Consider the following 19,448-nt stretch of genomic DNA (forward strand, 5'->3'; position numbering starts at 1 on the left):
TCAAGTGGTTCTTGTCTGGTTCCTCAGTACTCCGTACGAAGCCAACATTGATGCCAAGAGATTCCACCAGAAAGACAGGCATAAAGCCTATCATGCTCGCGGTCGCTCCTGGATATGGTTTCTGCGAAACCTCTGAAACTAGGTGCGTTAAAATCAATTTCCAATCGCAACGCTTCGAAAATGCAGCGAAGGAGTCCAGCAGCGTCAATTCGAAGCCCTCTTAACATGAGAGTTAGGGTTGGCGATGACATCATGGCCAGCGCCGGATCAGGCAAGCTCTGCGATTGATTGAATACAATGTAAACTAAACTATGAATACACGCCGATAATCTTTCAGCCCATCAAGTAAATTCATTTACTTGATTTCCAATGCTACATACTTCGGAGTTCTTGAGTATCGTCTGACGCAGACCAATTTTTGAAAGCTCGAGTTCCAACGCCAAGCTCGAACATCTTCTCAATCTCTGCATGGTCTCGGTGCATCATCTCCGGAACAATTACCCAAGCTACCATTGCACCAACAAGACAAAGACCTGCAAAGACAAACCCCGTCTTGGCTCTCATGTTGCCAGCATCTGGATTAAACGTATAAGGTATTGCAATGCTCAGGATACCGGAAAGAAGACTGTTCGTAAACCAGTTGAGACCTTGAGTTTTCGCGCGAAGCAGAAGCGAAGATGTCTCGCCCGCTACGGCAAACGAAGCCGGCCACGAGCCGAGACCATTAACAACTACCACTGCCATCAAAGTGCCAGCTGTGTACCTGTATGGAAATAAGTAGTGTTGCAACACCGGGATGAATGGAAGCTCTCTTACCAAATGGTGATTTGTCCTGACCAGAACCCAGCAATACCCATACCCAACCAAAGTAATGCTGACGCCAACAAAGATGTGAGAATCAATTTGCGCCTCCCAATCTTGCTAAGTGTCCAGATCCCAGCGATGTTTGCAATAAGACCAAGACTGATTCCACATATAAGGACAATAAAGCTCAATGTTGGTGCCATGCCCACTATTTGCATGAAGTAACTCGCTTGCGATAAGATGGTAAGGCCAAATAATTGTGGTATAATCCCAGCAAAGAGAACTATCATAGTCTGACGTCTATGCTTGGGTCTAAAGCAGTCCAAATAGGCGTGTGCATGGGAGAAGTTCTCTTCATGAATGACGAAGTGTCGGACTTGCTCTAGTTTGGTCGGCAGGTCGACCCTAGAAGTATGCAGTCTCGCTAATGATCTCAAGGCTCTGCTATACTGGCCGTTAGTAATAAGGTAGACCGGGCTCTCTGGTGTGGTAAGGGCGATCGAGAAGATTAGCAAGGACAATGGCCACTGAGTTGCAATAGCTATTAGGTATGACCACCGCGTCGGATTGTGAGAGAGGGCGAACACGACACCTGCCCCTATGAGCTGCCCGAGAAGGGTGTTCGTCGGGATCAGAGCCAGCACTGGACCTCGGAGGGGAGGTGGAGCTAACTCTGAAATGATTGTTTGGGTTGCTGACATCAATATACCAAGTGCAACCCCCATGACAATTTTGCCGGCGAGGAATAAACCCCGTCGAGCGTTGATCTCGACAGGTATATCGGATGTATAGCATAGTGCGATAGCTACTGCTGATACACTACTACCCAGAAGCAATGCTGGGCGTCGCCCCTTCCTGTCTTGCAACCATCCACCCAGGATCGAGCCAATCATCTGACCAAAAAAAGTCAAGGCGCTCCAGAGTGCAAGCCATAGGGACGGTATTATGGGAATATTCCCACGGGATTCACCAAAATTCTTTCTACGGCGCATTGTCAGTGTTGTTCAAATGGACAGTATGTAGGTGTCTTCATCCTCTCACTGGAAAAGGGGTAGTCCTGTTATCGAGCCGACGATAACTACATCATAACCAGTCAAAAGGGCTGATAGACTCAAAGCGAAACAGTATGCTGCGACCTTTGGATGTGCTCTGAGTGATATCATAATTGAGCGGCGTCTAGCCCTTGGTATTTCTTCCAGAGGATGCACTGGCCGGAACATCGTCTGAAACGAGGATTTCTGTGACTGTACTGAACTCATAATGGCGATCGGTCGATTTCTTACACGAGGGGGCAGAGAGCTTCGGACACGCTCACGCCAGTTCGTGAGAGGGACAATGGCGTTGAAACGCAGACCCAATATCAAAGATTGATGAAAAGCCTATTCTTTGATGACTTCGCTACACGGTAGTCGAGTAGCACGTAGTGAGCCACTTCAAAGAGGCTCGTGGGTTTGTTGAATATCAAAAGTTCCTTAGAAATACAGGAACGCGAAACTATTAGTTGCTGACACGGATGGAGCATAACGGTACAAGTACAAATTACGAATGAACGACTGTCTCAAATCAACCCGCCACATGTAATTCAAATATTGCTCGATTCTCAAACGCAAGCCTTCAAGTTTAATCACAGCAAAACCCCGCAAAGGAGTCTTTTAAGAAGCAACCTAGGTGGATGCGTGTCTCAGCTGAGTCGCGATGGGTGTAATGATCTTACGCCTCACACAGCCCTAGTGTCTAGTGTTTAACTTTGTTACCTGTGTCTCAAATCATTCGTCTAGGAGATACTTGATATATCTACAAGCGTAGTAATAAGAGTGATCCACGACTAAATGCATGTCAGCCCTTATCAGTCCGAAGAACTTAGGAGTCGTTTGACGCCACTTTCGTGGAGTGGCGTCCACAACGATAATCAGAAATTTGGCAAAACCTGGTGTCTCTCTGCAGAAATTGGAATAATCAAATTGAACTATTTGGATGGTCGAGGCCGTTCTACTCGTATCAACAATTCGCTTTATTTGGTCGGCGGACGTCCAATCTACTGTACCAGTCTGAGACTTCAGCGCCAAATTTCAACGCGCAAGGATTAGCGATGTTAGCTTCAAATGACAATACCTCTGTTTCCCAAATGAACCTTTGACATTTTCGTAGTAGAAAACGGTGCCGAAACGATTACTTTTCATATTATTCTCCCCCAGGAAGAGCGTATGCAAGAGCCTCGTTCCATTGCTGATAAAGCAACATGCTGGATAATAGCGTGGCAATTCGCCCATAACATCAACCATGTCGTCAAGAGTATAGACATGATTTTGCTTGGCATCAAAATTAGTGGTGGTGTGTGCATGAGTAATGGTTCCCGATAATGACTAAATCGGTTAAAACACATTGCTGAGCTGGCAAGTCGAGTGGCGAGCATTGGCGGGTCTCAAAACGGCCAGTGATAACCAAAGCTCTTGGAGGACCCGGCATCGTGTCCGTTCTGCCCTGAACAAACTACGAAGCGGACTCATGGCTATTGAGAGGGCAGACGAGCCTCTCTGCTGGCCTGCCCTGGATAAGCCTCAACCTGCGATACGGAATACTGACGGTGGCGGGGCTCGGTAACCCCTAAGGTCGCAACTTTCACCTCCGTTTCCATATCGCCGGCCGACCATTCTTTGTAAATCTCTGCTCTTGATCACCCCACTCTTGCTCTCCCCTCCTGGTATACATACTAATCTACTGGCCTTGGTCGGGGTGCGTGTGACGACGATGGAAAATTCTATCCAGATCATCTTCGGGATACTAAACGGCACTCGTGCTGACCGGCAGTCGTTGCTTCATGTCATTTGGCCATTTCTTGACCTTCATCGTGTAAGTCGCGCGGAAGAAGAAACCTGTTAGAGAGATGTTCGTGGATGGTGTGATGAAGGCTACGAGATGAAGCGGATGTATGCTATCTCTTGGAGTTACTATTAAGTTCGAGTTTTAAGCTTGATTGTGATGATATTTCCTTGGAGAACAACTATACAACCCTTCGATCCAACACACGCACGGACATGTCTAATATCAAGATCCAATACTAAAGGCGCACCCGCCTGTTGTCGTCGAAATAAACCATCTTCCCCTTTTCCACGTTCCAGGCTTGCTTAAACGAACGCCCTTTAGCAGAGCCGTCCAGAAGCACGAGAATACACCATGCTCCTCGCAAATTATACTGTATTAGAATCTTTTGTTCTGCCATCAAAGGAGCTTGTCTCGGATGTCGGTTTTGAAGAACAATTGTACATAAGCTCCTGACATCGCTCGACAGCTATAACTGTTGTCATCCTCACTATCGCTCTCCTCTTTCGCTCTCGCTCTTGCCACTTTCCGGTCTTGAATGTCGATGTAGGTGGCCCCAAGTCCTGACATCATTTCGGGTCATTCCGTGAACGTTGCACATTCTCAAATCAGCACCCATGCTCTGTAGTTGACTGCAGATGAATAGATGTCGGCTTTTCGGGAGGATAGCAACGTAGTGAAGTGGAGTGTCTCCGTGAATGTCTGGAGAGTTGATATGGAGACTTAAACGACGACGGATTTCTAGGACAGATTTGAAGATATGCGAAGATCCGTCATGAGCTCCTCGTTACCTGCCAGCAAGTGGAGCAAAGTTTGTTTGAGCTCTGATCAAGTGTAGAAAGTGGTTGTATGTTACTGTGCTGCTTGGTATTGGCTCAAAGAGTAATTTCAAGCGTCTGAAGAGTTAAGATAATGTCATGAGTATGCTTGTTGGCTTTAAACCTTCCAACTATACATATGATTTTGGCAAATACTCGTACAGAAATATACTCTTTATTGAAATGGCACAGGGATCAGCACCCTTTTCTAGCAGGGCACCGATATCATCTGCGCTACCATTAAGAACCGTAAGATGAAGTGTGGTATAATTGAAGTCCTTGCACACAGATCCTGGGCTCGTTGGGCATAGAGTCGTGTTATTCGTAATAAAAAGACTTTGAGATGACTAGACATCCAAACCCCTTGGAGAAGGACTTTTCAGAAACAGCAATTATGAGAGGATCCTTCTCTGTCGGCTTCTTGATCCCACAATTAGAAAAGCCTGCCTGAGATACTGGTATGACAAAAATAGTTAGCTTCTTCATACAATAGGGCAAAAGTTTAATGCCGAAACGTTCTGAAAAGTCCAGACGGGCACTCCCAGCCTAGAGAGATGAGTCCAAGTCTGTGGGTCTGAGCTGATTTCTTTGGGGTTCCCCTTCCAGATTTGATGACGACACCACGACCTCCTGAGTTTACCTTTAGTGAAAAAGTCATTGAAAACATTACTGGCTTATCATAAGATCTTACTTGTGGCTTTTTATGCTGAACGATTTGAAACCGTGTCAAATATTGTTTGATGCTTTCAACGAGCATAGCGTCCGCAACTTTCTTGTAATACTTCTCAGAGCGCCGGAGACTATCAAAAAGAACAACTTAGATTGGGAGCCAGAATCTATTCTCGGTGATGTCGTGATGTTATAGGTATATATCGTCGCCCCGATATTGCCCTCAGATTCGAAGAAATGGTCATAGGGCCTCCTAGCTAATGCCATCCGAGGACATAGGATCGACTATCCTCGCTGTACCAGACACTTGGAGTTTTCTGAAAGACATGCCATGCCTCTAGTGATAGGAGATTGTAGAAAATGGACTTGTAAGAGTGAATGTTCGAACAAGCTGTGGAAACGTGTCTACGACTTAAACAGACATCAGGTTCTCAATAGCAGTTGTTTCCAGTACGGCTGCCGCCTCACATGCTTTTAAATGGGTTTACTATTGAGTGAAGAGTAAGTCTGGTCTGATAGAAACTGCATAAAGTTTGTACTCGGGCGCTTTGCAGGGATCTAGCTCGGTCGAGCGATGAGGATGGATTCGATATCACGTGCAGCTGGCATACATGATACAAAGACTTCACGGCAATCCATGCCCAGAATATAGTCTTGCTTTGCGATTAGCCACGAGGGGATTGAAAGACATCACCAGCATGACCAGGGTAATTTTCACGTTGCTACTAGCCAGCGAGATGCGTTATGAAACGAAAGTGCTTGACCTCTACCTCAAGATACAAATTGGCGTGACAACAAAGCGCTTGAACACAGGCCATTCCAAGCAAATACGGCATGATGTAGATATGGCGTAGTGGATCAGAGCCACTCATTATCCCATAGTAGGCCGTTCGCAGCACGGAATCTCGATGAATCACTCATGCCAGCTCGACTAGGCCCTCATCGAGCTCAGAGCTAGATTGTCGGAAAGATGCGATAACACCTCGTTCAATTTTCTGCTCCTGACCCTGAAATTTTGTACAATGATAGTGTAGCTCAACGAGCTAGGCACATCGACTGAGCAGACAGCTGATGAGTTGATGATCGCAAGAGCTTACGGATCGCGTTCACTCTCCATCGGAAATTTTTGGGCCTGAGAAAAAAAAAGATGAAAAAAAAGGTCAACGGCCTGTTCAGCCCAATAATGTTGGAAATTTTGATTGAGGCATTGGTAGGTGTCTAAACAGTTTCTTCTTGGAAACAAGCAGGCATAAAAATTCCTCTTGATTCGAACCTTACAGTGGCTACACAAAAGTCAGTATTAACACCGCATATGCTAGGAATATGCAGCCCGGCTAATGACCCCTCCCCCCATTTTTGATGCCCTCCGGTGCTTCTTCCGATATAACACACGATAATAGAATTTATTATAGTCGCAATTGAGATTTAATTTGTGCAATTATAATAATGGGCTAATTCACTACATCGGAAGCAATAATAACACAAAATTGAGAGCATTTGTCGAAATAGCGCGTTTCAATCTATGCATGGCCCAGCGATGTTTTCACCCCTGAACTTTTAAATCCGAGTCCATATTACAGAAAGATCATTCGCTGCCTTGGCACCGATTACGAGAATTGCACTATACTTTATTTGGGATAAATTGTTGAAGACTACACGGTCTGATTGGTCGAGCAATTGCACTAATCACCAAAGAAAATCCCTGCAGCCGAGTCTATACTCGGTCGTCCGAACAAAGTTTCTGGCTCTCATTAACAAAATGCCTCCCGTGCAATCTCTTTCCCACTTCGCGATACGACAAGGGCCTCTTCCAGCATATGTATCAGTCTAGCATACATCAAGGAACGATCTTCAAGGCTAACCAACGCTCGCAATCGCCCCTCAACACTTGCACCTTTTTGGCTCCTACTTGTTGCTTCCAGTTGAGTTCTGGAATGCACAGTGAAATTGACGTAAATGACAATCTCTCAGCATATTCAGGTATAACGGTGGAAATGTTGCGCAATCATCAAACCCAAAGGCTGGTAAATGGTGCCAGATACGGCAAACAGGTAACTAGGATCTTTGCCAAATTTCTAGCTCGGAGATCGAAAGCTTCGCGCCAGGGTGGAGGTTCCGGAATGTGGGTCCAAGCCCCAATAGAACTCCGCCTATATCTAAAGAATCCGGCATTGGTGAAATCAAGTAAAGGATAATCCCTCCATTTCGCAAAAGATCCACTATTTCTACCTTCAACGTGGTAATGCCAAGACACGAAGCCGTGGCATGAAGTAGCTTCTTATGTTAGATGCAAATATGAGCTCGGCGTAAGGATGGGTCTGAACGGAGAGGCGAGCAACTGGACCCATTGCCCCATGAGATGACAGCAGGGGCCTCGACGGGGGTCTATTATTCGTGAGGAGTATAAAGCTCTCTTGGTACGAGCGACCAAGCGCGTGGCTAAGATGTTCGACGCCCAGTCGAAGTCTTGATCAAGCCTCACTTGACAGCGACTCGACTGCATTCCTACTCTATTCATATCGGTCCTCACCGTCGTTGTATCCAAGATGCGTTGGTTATTCTCCGTCGGAATCCTTGGCTTCATTACGGGCGGCGCCTTTGGCGCTTGTCCCTATGCTGGGGGGCGCACAACCACCACAGCCGATGCTGGCACTCATGTTCAAAACACAACGACTGACAAAGCTGGTATCTTCTACATGAATCGAATTGCCCCTGGCGGCTCGCAGCTCTACATCGCCAATGCCGACGGTAGTAACGCAGCTCCTTTGATGAGCAATCAGACCTGGGTCATGGACTATCACCCTTCTTGGTCGGCCGACGGCAACTGGATCATCTTCACTAGCGAACGGCGCGGCGATGGTCAGTCTGACCTATACCGCGTGAAACCCGATGGTACTGGACTGGAGACGCTTGTGTCAACGGACTGGTTTGAGGACTCTGGCGTCCTGTCTCCTGACGGTACCAAGCTTGCCTATGTTTCGACCGAAGGAAACTATACCGCCAATATCTGGGTCAAGGACTTGACCACGGGTGTGGCCCATAACCTGACCGACACAGAGTCTACACGCCCCAGCAAGGTCGCTCCCCAGGGTCACTACCGACCCTCATGGTCTCCGGATGGCGAATGGGTTGCTTTTAGCTCTGATCGCAACACAGAATGGACAGGTCACGGAGAAGGGACAGGCTGGGAGCATACTCAGACGCTGTCAATCTACGTCGTCCGGCCTGATGGATCCGACCTCCGCCAGCTCATCACTGAAGATGGATATTCTCTCGGTACACCTTCCTGGTCGCCCGATGGGAGCCGTATTTTATACAATAGGGTATCGCGCGAAGACACCTACTCATCGCATGGAACAGCCAGTCAGATGGCAACCATTGCAGGCCAGATTCTTAGTGTCGATGTGGCTACTGGTCTTGATGTCCTCAACCATACTTCTGGTGACTTTCTCAAAGTTGGTCAGCACTATATTGGCAACAGCAGCAATATAGGTTACCTCATCAAAGGCGGTTCTAGCGAAGGTATTAACTACACTGCACCTGACACCTCGCACAAAGCCTTCAATCATACTTGGCTGCGTGATCCATCCTGGTCACCTGACGGTTCCAAAGTCGTCTATGAGGTGCTCTCTTGGGAGCAACGGCCAGCGGGCCGTGAGCTCTTCAGCTGGGACAGCGACTGGGACTATCGATTCATGGATGTATTTCCCGTGCTCAACAATGCCACTAGCCGCATCGCTTTCACCCAGAAGCAGCTTGGTAACTCATCTGCTGTTGTTTCGACGCCTGAATATACGGAGCTTGAAGATGTCTTGGATGTGTACGATGTTTGGGACCCCAGTAACTCGACTGAATTTGCTTATATCCAGTCGGGCCTTGGAGGCGCGTTCCAACCTACATTCTCTCCCGACGGCTCCCAGATTGCTGTTGGTTTTGGTACATGGTTCTTCAACCGCAACGCAAACCCAGCCACCATCTACATCACCAACACCAACGGCAGCGGTTTTGAAGATCTGACTCAAACTCCCTATGAGCTGAATGCCGGATTCCCGTCATGGTCGCCCGATGGTACCCGTGTCGTCTACCGTCTATGGAACCGCACCAGCGAGGCACCTTTGGGCCTACGCATTCTTGACCTGACAACTAGAGAGACGAGTATACTTACAGAGGGTTGGGACAACACGCCCGGCTGGTCGCCGGACGGAGAACTTATCGTTTTCACTCGCCAGGTCAATTGGACGTTGGAGTACGGCAGCCGCTGGTATGAAGATCGTTTCGACATCATGACGATTCGACCCGACGGCAGCGACCTGAACCGCGTCACTGACAGCCAGGCCAACGACGCCCACGCCGTTTGGTCGTTCGACGGTCGCATCATGTGGAATACTGGGATGTACGGTTTCCGCGATGAGTGCGTACTCTTCGATAATACTTTCCAACCTTACGGACAGATCATGGTCATGAACGCCGATGGATCAGATAAGCATATGGTAACAGATAGCTTGTGGGAAGACTCGATGCCAATGTACGTGCCAAAAGAGTACCTGTAGGCATTTCGGCAGATTGCGGGTCACAAATGCAGTCAAGATCTAATATACTTGTTGTACAATTTAACCTCACTATGTCATTTGTAAACTAATTTATTTAGCCGTAGGACCAGATGTTCAGTAAGACAGAATCTAGTCGCTATTGATCTGCTGCTTAAATCAACCAAGATGTTTCTGTTTGATTGCGGAACAATCCAACGAAATGCTAAGGATTACAAGGTCGACTTGGTGAGCTTCTACTTCGAGCCAATGAAGTTGCGAAGCTCTGATTGTCTTTCGTTGAAACACATGATGTTATGTTATTTCTACACCCATGATAGCGTTCGTAGCAAATTCACACAATCGCTGAACTGATAATGATCATCGCCATAACAGGACAACTCCCTTATCTAACTATTAACCTAAGATTAGGCAGCCCCGCCTCTAGCTTCCTTCACCTTGCGCGGTCTCGTTAAGACAAGGTTGAATTTGAAATTCGGTGGCTTTTGCAAGCTAATTCACAATGCACTCGCATCTTGATGCCATCTCAGAAACCGTTCATTACCTTCAGGAAAGGAAGTTCGCTCTTGAGGCAGATGGTTCCGTCACACGTCAGACCTTTACAATTGCTAGGCCCCACCACTGCCAACATTGTGGACATAATGTTCTCAGTGGTCCGTTGGACAGCTACATGCTGCCCCAGGTGAGAGGGGCCAGGCAAGCCCCAATGCACCATGAGGAACATGTGCTTCGGCACGGCATGCGCGGTGCTATAGAGGCGGCGCAAGATGGATGCGCGTTCTATCAATGGATTTTAGATGAGCTACTGGTGCAATACGCCACAGGCTCCAACGGGAATGAGAGGCTAGAGGACCTATGTGAGGCCACTTTCAGGCTGGTGAGCAGGTACTGCTATGGCCGGGCGAATCAGCTGAGCATCCAGGTAGAAGTCTCCACTACTAGGGTGGTGGACGTTCGTCCGGGGATATTCGCCTGTGCCGAAGACGACGATCCAGCGGCATTCGATATTAGGACACGACCGATGGACCTCAACGTTGCCAGCTCCCACAGTGTTGCCCTTGCACAGGATTGTCTGAGAAGGTGCATCAAAGAGCATCCTGAATGCCGCGATCCAGTTTACAATGATACAGACAGTGAAATGCGCCATTTGCATCTACCCACACGTCTTCTTAACATCTCCCTTGATGACGAGAATGTTTTGAAAGTACATCTTAGTGAGATGCCTGGATTAACTGAAAAAGAACGACAAGGCGTCGCAAAGGCCGGGTTTGCAACTCTTTCCTATTGCTGGGGAGGTCCCCAAGAACATCGGTTAGTCGAAGAGTCTCGGACGGCTCTTCAAGCCGGCCAAAATGTGTCGGTCTTCCCTAAAACGATACAGGACGCAATCAAATTCACGCATCTGGTGGGCTTACGCTATCTGTGGGTCGATGCCTTATGCATATTGCAAGACAACGAAAATGACAAAGCAATTGAGATCTCACGAATGTCTTCTTATTATGGAGCCAATGCTGTAACAATTTTGGCAGCCTCTTCCGCAGCGGCGACAGAAGGCTTCCTTAAACATAGAGAGGACAGCGGGCTGCACGATGTTGGTCCCTTCAGACTTCCCTACCAGACTTCTAGCGGTGCAACTGGCTCGGTGCTGCTCTACCACGAGGTTAATCCGGGCTCTGAACCTACAACAAGCCGTGGTTGGACGCTCCAAGAGACTATGCTTAGCCACCGTCTCCTTATATTCTCCTCCCGGCAACTTTTCTGGAGGTGTCATCGCACTGGTGTTGGGTGTGGAGGTTCCTTACATGATTTCGACTACAGGGCTGTCAACAATACGGATGTATTTAATGCAACAAGTCCCATGCAATCATCGTCATGGGATGAATGGAAAAATATAGTGGAGGGCTACTCTCGAAGGTCTTTGAGCGTTTCGAGTGACAAACTGCCAGCTATCTCTGCCGTGGCGAAACAGTTTGTTTTAACATCATCGAAGCATTTTCGACGGCCAATCACATACTATGCAGGATTGCTGCACGACACTGAACAGCCCGATGTTTTCAGAAAACAGCTCTTGTGGGCGACGACCGATCCTAGCACCAGCGGGAGATGCTGGCCTGGGTACGGGACCTGGCATGTTCGCGCTCCATCATGGAGTTGGGCATGCATGGACGGAAACCTCTTACATGTGCCCCTTGGCAAAATGTTCTTTCACAATCCCAGCGACGTGATGTCGAATATACTGGACATTAGTGTGCAGCTCTGCCACAAATCATTGCCGTACGGTATGGTACGCGGGGGTTCCCTAGAAGTCAAAGGCTCCATCATTACGCTGATTGGCACCAACAGATGCTCGAGAAACCTGAGATCCTTCATCAAGTTCGAGGAAGTACAGGCTTGGAGTCCGAACGAGAGGACCTTATCCATAGCTCTGGATACTCAGGCAGACAGAGCCGACTTCTCAGACGTCCATGAAGCACAATCTATGCAGTGCATCCAGTTGCTTGTAACGCATACTTGTAGACGGCGCGCTCTTGGGCTTGTAATCAAGCAGCTGCATTCTGCCGAGCAAAATGTGAAGACGGAGTTCATGAGGATTGGAGTCTTCGCAATGAAGGTCCGCTACGTAAGCGATGAGGACCAGACGGATGGGGAACGAAGAGCCAATGAAGAGTTTTTCGATCATGAAGACATTCAGACTACTTGCATCCTCTAATGTCGAGTGCGGAAGCGCCTCAAGTTCATGAGAGCAATGCAATCGCCACGCGCACATTCATGCAGCCTCCTACTCGAGGGCTTTCTCAAACTTGCTTCGGCACCGCCACGACCACCCACCTAACGACCAAACTCTAAACATTGCTCATTCGTACGCCATGCAAAAGGAACAAAGATTGCATGCTCAACCAAACGATATATAAACCTGAATAAATTGATCCCAATCAACAGTCCACGAAGTCACAGGTCACAGTGGTGTAGTGGTTGTCCGCCCATACCTAGGAATTATCCTTATCTTCTGGCTGAGCCGTCCTCCCTCAGCCAATCTTCTTTTTTGCAAGTTTCAAGTTCGAGATGACGAAAGTCACTGGTTTTTTTTTTTTTCATTTCCTTTTTCCACGATCTTTAGCCCATTTAAAAAAGTGGCTTATCGGTTGTCAATCTCCAACTACTTTTTATTAATGCTGATAATGCTGTACAACCACTGATTTGGGAAATTTCGTCGACAGAAGTTTGATCGCACATCTAAATCAGCACAATTCACTGCTCGTGCTAGACTTACATACCAGACGAAGCACCGACACAGGTCAACATTTGTAGAACATTACATAGGCCTCGAAATACAGTCATCTCTCGGTCACGTCCAAACCGTCTGAAGTACAGATTTTACTCAACGTCGTCTAAGAAACCTTTGAGAAGAGTTTTACTCATACTTCCATTTTATGGTTCATACACACCGCTGGACTTGCTACCGCACATTTCTGAGTGAGCCGGTGTGCTCAGAGTCAATGCAATTCAAGTGGCCGAAGTGGTGGTCGATTTTAATATCGGTGGCGCATAGCCCCTGCGAAACTCCATCGGCGATCGACAGTAAGACGGCGAGAGATCTGAGGTCTGGGCGACTGCTCTTGGCGAGCAGCATATAGTTCTTTACGGGGTTGTAGATGAGAAAATTGAGGCTGGGGATGCCACGAGACACCTGAAAATCCCGCGAAAATCGGTAAGTTCAGTGGTTACCAACCGTCACTACACATCTCCTCAGCTGTCATGAAGACGATGGAGTTGATGAGAGCGACACGGACCGTTGCGATGCGCTCCCTATTGGCAAGGATGCCAGTTTCCGTGTCAGACTCGGATCCGACGCATCTGCGAATTGCGGTACCGGTAGCTTGGCATCGGGGAATTCAGCGCTGTGGGTGGTATCCCATTCATAGGAGGGCTCTACTAATAGCAAGTAGACTCTCCTAGCCTTATCGTCTTCATCCAACTCAGTTGCATCAAATCCTAGACATTGAGGCAGATGAATCGGCCCTGAGACTGAAAAGTAAATAACGTCGTTCTCATTGCGATGCGGAGCTTGCGAAGGGGTGTTTTATGAAAGAGTGTAGTTCGAAGATATTCTCGACTTTGGTATTGGTCAATTCATGTATCTATAGCCGTGTCAAAACACATGCCAACCAAACGTGCGGATGGGTACAGCCATGCTACAGGTTCGTTTTGAAGACATGCGTCGCCTCGACTTAAGGTTGCTTGACTGAATCCTGAAAGTCTTGGCAGTTGAACTTGGATAGAATCAGAACACAGGCGTCAGCCAAAGGCAATTTAGTCTGGCAATAAAATGAGGTCTGGGCAGTGGGTACGAGGTGTGCCGTTGGATTCGGAGGTAATTACATCAAACAAGCGGGTCGGGTACAATCTGATCGCAAGACCTTTCACGTAGCAGTGGCTCATATAGTTGTGCTTGCTTTGGCTTGTACACTTTAGCGAACCTGAGAGCTAAGAGCGACTTGCTTATACAAAAGAAAAGAAAAAGAAAGAAAAATTGGAAAGATTGCAAAATAGCGTCAGTCAGACGAGGGATCTTTCTGATCGAAAAGGTCGCCTCGGACGCAACCTGGTTAGTTGCGTGGGTGTATCGTTAAAAGTGTCACAGAGAAATGTCTCAATTGGACCAATGTTGCATAATGTCTTTCAAGGTGAGAGTTCCAGCGAAAGTCAATAGCGCAATTGAGGGTATCGCTATGAAAAAAAAGTAAGCTATATGCGAAAAGCCTATGCAATCCAAGGTCTGTAAGTTATACTGCTATACCATAATCTAAACATCAATCATAAAAGTCTTCCATATCCCAAAGGGCAGCGCACAGGAGAAATAATGTTGTGCGACGAACAAGTCGCACTTTCCTTTAGGCTCCCCACGCTCTCTTTCCTCCATGTTCCTTGTTCCTTGCCGAATACACAGCTCGTAGTCTTCATCATGCAACACCAAGATCTTCGAGCGTCTCGTCCCATCCCCCAGTACTTAGTAGCCATTCCCCAACACGTTCCTTGACCAATCGGATCCCTTCACCAAGACCTTCGTCCCATTGACTTTGCACCACCCGGACCTTTTCCTTGAGATCGTCTGTCAAGCGCTTTTGTTCCTTCTTTCTTTCCTCCTCGACGCTCCTTGCATGAAGCCCTTCCGCCTCGCTCAGCTTGCCCTTTGAACCCATGACAGCCTCTTTCACTTCATGTAGCAGACACAATAAGTTTGTCTGACTCTCGATAAACTGATACGTGCTCTTTTCAGTATGCAGCAGAAGCGAGAAGAGGTATTGCAACGGGTGTTGGTGGTAGCTCGGATTTTCCTCGAACTCATGTGGCGGGATCTGGATTCGAAACTCTCTGAGATTCTGAGGCACCTTGTCAAGGAGGCTCTTGAGCGGCGGCGCGATATCCCAGAATGCATTGAGCTGCATGTCAATCCCGCGCTCGACGTTTTCCTCAACTACGCCACGGAACTCGAGAGTGCGCTGTACGACTTCATTTGCGAAAGCGAGACGACGCTTTTCGGCGTCTTCGGCGAAGAATGCCTCAGCGTTGCGCAACTTCTCATCGTTGCCCGAGACCCGGTACGGTGCTATCACCATTTCTTTGTACCGGTCATTTCGATCGCTGAGGAGGTCGAATATTTGACGATGCAGCATTTCACGGGACTCGAAGATCCACTTGAGCAAGGTCAGTTTCTCGAGCAATTCTGGCTGCTCGTCACCTTCCTCCTGCGGAAGATTGGGATCGCTTGTGTGCGTATCGACAAACAGCCTCGAGCGAAGTTCGTCAAAAAGTGAGGTCGCTTGACCTATCCGGCCCAATAGCACCTCATTAGACGGCATAACGACCGTGTTTTGGAACTGGTCGAACAATTTCTTTTCCAGCTCTTTTGATTGAGACCGCTCTGATTCGCTCAAGTCGGCTTCAATTGCCGCAGCATCTGCGTAAGACATGTTTCCAGAGCTGACCTCTTGCTGCAAATTCGTTCTCAAGGTTTGCCGACGTTCCTTTGCGGCCGTCGTAGCGTCACCTCGCACCTGCTGGTTATCTTTGGCGAACTGTGCTTTCATCTGCTCTAGCTCTTTCATATCGCTCAAAGTGCGCACGATCGCACGGATCTCCATAAGCTCCGGGTGATTGTTATTTACAGCAGGGTGGTGCCGTGGGTATGGAGGCGGTAGAGTCACAAGTCTGGAGACGTCTACATGCAATGGGCATGGCGTATTTGGGGTCGATGCTGGGAGCGAAAGTAATGAGCGCCTAAAGGGTTGGGGGGTACTTGACTGTTCGGACTCATGCCAGCCAGTTTTCTCGGGAGGGTACTCGTCGGGGCCGTATCCTTTGCTGGAACTGGCGTATGCTTCTGCACTATTTGGAGGATCCCTCCACTGCAACGCTTCTCGAGCTTCTTTAGGAACGCCCATGTATTTCGACTCCCGTTTTGACCTTTCCATCTTTTGGGATGATTCACCTGTAGAATCTGCTTCCCACCAACGACTTGCCGGTCTGCCACGAGAATCCGCCTCATCAAACGCATCGCTGACGCTCATACTCAGAATTGGTGACAGTGCAGGCTTGTAATTCGTGTTCCACGCTACATTAGGTGGGCCGCCAACGGGCGAGATAGGGACACCCGCTGATGCTGGTGCGGAGTTAGGTTGACTCCCCGGCTCTCTTCCAAATGTTGAACTTGTAGAACTTCGAAGATTCGTTGCAGACACCTGAGGGGTCCATTCGCTCGCCTGTGAGCTGTCGGAATCTCTCCTGGGTTTCATCGGTCGGAAAAGATCTCGAGTCAAGTCAAATATCTCTGAACCCATTGCACCAATGGCAGAATTGTAACGTTCTCTCCGAAGCCGAGATTCATTAACAAAGAAGTCAGCAAACAACTTGACCCGATCCGCATCTGACGCCGCTGCAGCTTCTTTTCCAGCAAATGCTCGAAAACGTTCGATGGTGCTCTGGCAAAATTGTTCGGCTGTTTGACTGATGACTCCCTGTTTCGTCATCGGTGTTGAAGGTGGGCCCCCTTGTATGAGGCTGCCAATAGAGTGGTGCATCTCTGTACGAGTAAAACTGGAACTTGAAGCGGAACGGCTTTGCGGAGGAGGCGTAGGTAGAGCTTTGGGCGCCAACGGCTGTCCAGCCTCTGTTAATACGTACGGCTTCTGGGGGCGTGGTGAGAAGGGAGGCGTTGGTGTTTCAGGCTGTTGAAGCCCCGCAGAATCTACCCTCGGTGTAGAATTTCTGGAATCATTGAGATCACCGGGCCACGGCATGTCATGCGCAGACCTTCCAGCACTGCGTGGTGTTCCTCTGCGAACTGAGAACTGCCTAGACAGGCTGGCTGCGCCCTGAGGCACCATAATATCTTCCAAAGGCGGGACATTGGAGCTCGATTCACCCCTGCTGTGTCTCGTTCGGCTCTCGTTGCGCCTCTCACGCAGAGACTTCTCGCCACGAACAGCGCCGGCTCTCGATAGGTGTCCTCCAGCTGAGGCCGAGCCTGACTCGGTGGATTCGCTCGGTTGCGTAGCTGCACTAGATGCACTGGCAGTATCAATACTCAAGCCAGCTTGCGCAGCCCGATTCGCATGTTGCCTTTCGTCGTCAACCCAATCCGCTGGTGTTGGAGGCACGGGGCCTAATGCTGTTACACCATTTGGAGGCGGCCTTCGGGTTGGGGGAGATAGAACAGGATTAGGGTCTATTGTCCTGTTGAGACTTTGCGACCTCGAATTAGACGGCGGCGGCCCTGGAGGCGGTGGCGGTAGAGGCATGCCATGCCCCCAACGTGATTGTGACGATGAACGCGACCTAGCAGACGTCGGAGTCTCGATTGCACTCGCGGAGGCAGCTCTTCTTGCGGCTGGAGGAGCAATTGGTTGCGTGGGCTCCCCTCTCTCTGACAGCTGAGGGACCTGAATCATCAGAGGCTGTGGCCTCGATATTAATGACGGTGGGTGCGGTTCTGGTGGACTAGCGGACTCGGCGCCCTCCCTGTCCCGTCGCCTGGTCAAAGATGGGAGACCAAATCGTCTTTCCCGGGACGCACCTCTCCCACCTGCTCCGGGAGGCGGTGGGAAGTTTTGGGCGCATTGCGGCTCTGGTGATGGCCTGTGTGCAGAACTTAAAGGCGTGCGAGCAGCAGATGTGTTGGCTGGCGGTGTTTCGAAAACACCACTGACTGGCCGCTGGCTACGTGGTGGTGAATATGGGGGAGGTGGGAGTGGCGACGCTGGGATGGATGTAAGTCCTATGATGCTGGAGCAACCTTGCAGCGAGATATCTTACATTGTGGTTCATGCGACGCAGGAGGCGGGAACTGATGAGTACGTTGAACAGCCGGCGATGGGGCCCATTCTTGCGGATTATATGGCTGGACTGAGCTCGCTGGTGTTTGCGCGGCTGAGTAATTATACGGTGCGGTGGAGGAGATGGCGGAATGCGGTGTAGCCAATTGACCATGGAATCCGCCTAACGAAGTAGTCAGTAGCGGATTGAGTGTCTGGCGAAGTCGCGTATTCGAGTCGCGAGCGGATGTCATTGTTGTTTGCTGAATATGAAATCCTGTGAACGCTTAGGGGAAACGGTATTCGCTTCGCTGCCTCCTGTGCGATGCGATTGATGCGTTCACGGGTGAAACCGACCCTGGCGGCCCCCAACCTCACTATATGGCACGAGGTTCGTGCCCCTCTGTCCTCGGTCCTCAGTCTTCAGTCCTCAGCATCAACAGTAAGTGGCCTGCTCTGCTGGTGGTTCCTGAAATCGCATTCCCTTCTAATCGATCGGCCGCGATACAGACAGGAATACGTCTCGTGGTCCTGGCGCCGCGAACGATAACCAAGATGTTCCTCAAGAGACAAATACCAGCAGATGCAGGAAGTAAAACGACAAAGCACGTATGGGGCAGGTCGGCAATCACATTGAGCGAGGACGGCCTAGGGTTCTAGCGTTGGGCACCCTTGTCCGGACTTGTTCGCTTGCATATGAGTTGCAGGCAACGCGGTGTGTGAACTGGTGATGGTGGTAACACCATGAGTTGGTGAGTTGTAGCACAATCGGAGTCGACGAACCACTTCCCGCCCTAAGATCGTCCCGTCCCTCAATCAGGCCCCCCGTGTGTAAGGGTCCGTGGGAGCTCCCGTCATGCTAACACCAGCCCGCCTTGTAGCGTTACAATTGAGCGCCGAATAGAGTCAACATATTGTCGCATGCGATTTTTCTGCATGTAAGCACATCAACAAGACAAGAGAACGCGCAGACTGGCTTGCTTGAGTTCTGGCTGGCTGCACGCTGCTGCAGGCCCATATGGAAGGCCTGGAGTGTGACTCCATCCAGGCTGGGGTGGCAGAGAACGTGCAAGGTCCAAGCATAACTGAACAAATGGGGGCACGCGGGACCGAATTGCAGATGCCAGGGGCCCTGTGGCGATTGGCCAATCAACCGTCCTTTCATCAAGGTGGGGTATCATCTATAATTAGATGCTCAAAGGCAACAGCGGATGCCAATTGGCTAAGGCTTTTCAGGTCGCTCAATGAGGACTTCCAGCGCTTAGGGGAGCTCTAGCCCCTGTGACCATGACAATCATGATTCGTTGACAGAGCTGAAGGTCAGTAATCCCCGCACTGGATGCCGTTTGTTGAGCGGGCAAATTACCTTCCAAATAGCACGCACTCCGAGTCGCCTTTCTGCCCGCATTGACGAGTCATGGGCTTGATAGAAATATGGTATCGATAACTTAAAAACTTCCATGCGGGCCTGCATGAAC

The 19,448-nt window shown here is 49.2% G+C and overlaps 4 protein-coding genes across 4 annotated transcripts; 2 read left to right on the forward strand and 2 right to left on the reverse strand.

Moving 5' to 3' along the window:
- Nucleotides 1-232: 232 nt before the first annotated feature.
- BKA67DRAFT_578751 (putative sugar transporter) lies at nucleotides 233-2,264 on the reverse strand. The gene is made up of 3 exons (XM_046103718.1): nucleotides 1,846-2,264; nucleotides 817-1,785; nucleotides 233-763 (listed from the first exon to the last, which is right to left on the reverse strand). The coding sequence occupies exons 1-3, from the start codon at nucleotides 2,061-2,063 to the stop codon at nucleotides 373-375; spliced, it is 1,578 nt and encodes a 525-aa protein (XP_045954358.1). The 5' UTR covers nucleotides 2,064-2,264; the 3' UTR covers nucleotides 233-372.
- Nucleotides 2,265-7,807: 5,543 nt separating this feature from the next.
- Nucleotides 7,808-9,661, forward strand: BKA67DRAFT_594721 (uncharacterized protein; the record flags this gene model as incomplete). Its single annotated transcript, XM_046105081.1, has 1 exon — nucleotides 7,808-9,661. One exon carries the CDS (start codon nucleotides 7,808-7,810, stop codon nucleotides 9,659-9,661), a length of 1,854 nt encoding a protein of 617 aa, XP_045954359.1.
- Nucleotides 9,662-10,160: 499 nt separating this feature from the next.
- Nucleotides 10,161-12,368, forward strand: BKA67DRAFT_662601 (heterokaryon incompatibility protein-domain-containing protein; the record flags this gene model as incomplete). The annotated part of the gene is made up of 1 exon (XM_046108033.1): nucleotides 10,161-12,368. One exon carries the CDS (start codon nucleotides 10,161-10,163, stop codon nucleotides 12,366-12,368), a length of 2,208 nt encoding a protein of 735 aa, XP_045954360.1.
- A 2,251-nt stretch (nucleotides 12,369-14,619) lies between these two features.
- BKA67DRAFT_662602 (uncharacterized protein) lies at nucleotides 14,620-18,224 on the reverse strand (the record flags this gene model as incomplete). Its single annotated transcript, XM_046108034.1, has 2 exons — nucleotides 14,620-17,915; nucleotides 17,972-18,224. 2 exons carry the CDS (start codon nucleotides 18,222-18,224, stop codon nucleotides 14,620-14,622), a joined length of 3,549 nt encoding a protein of 1,182 aa, XP_045954361.1.
- Nucleotides 18,225-19,448: the final 1,224 nt, after the last annotated feature.

Source organism: Truncatella angustata (assembly GCF_020726525.1).
Source record: "Truncatella angustata strain MPI-SDFR-AT-0073 chromosome Unknown BKA67scaffold_8, whole genome shotgun sequence".
NCBI classification, from domain to species: Eukaryota; Fungi; Ascomycota; class Sordariomycetes; order Amphisphaeriales; family Sporocadaceae; genus Truncatella; species Truncatella angustata.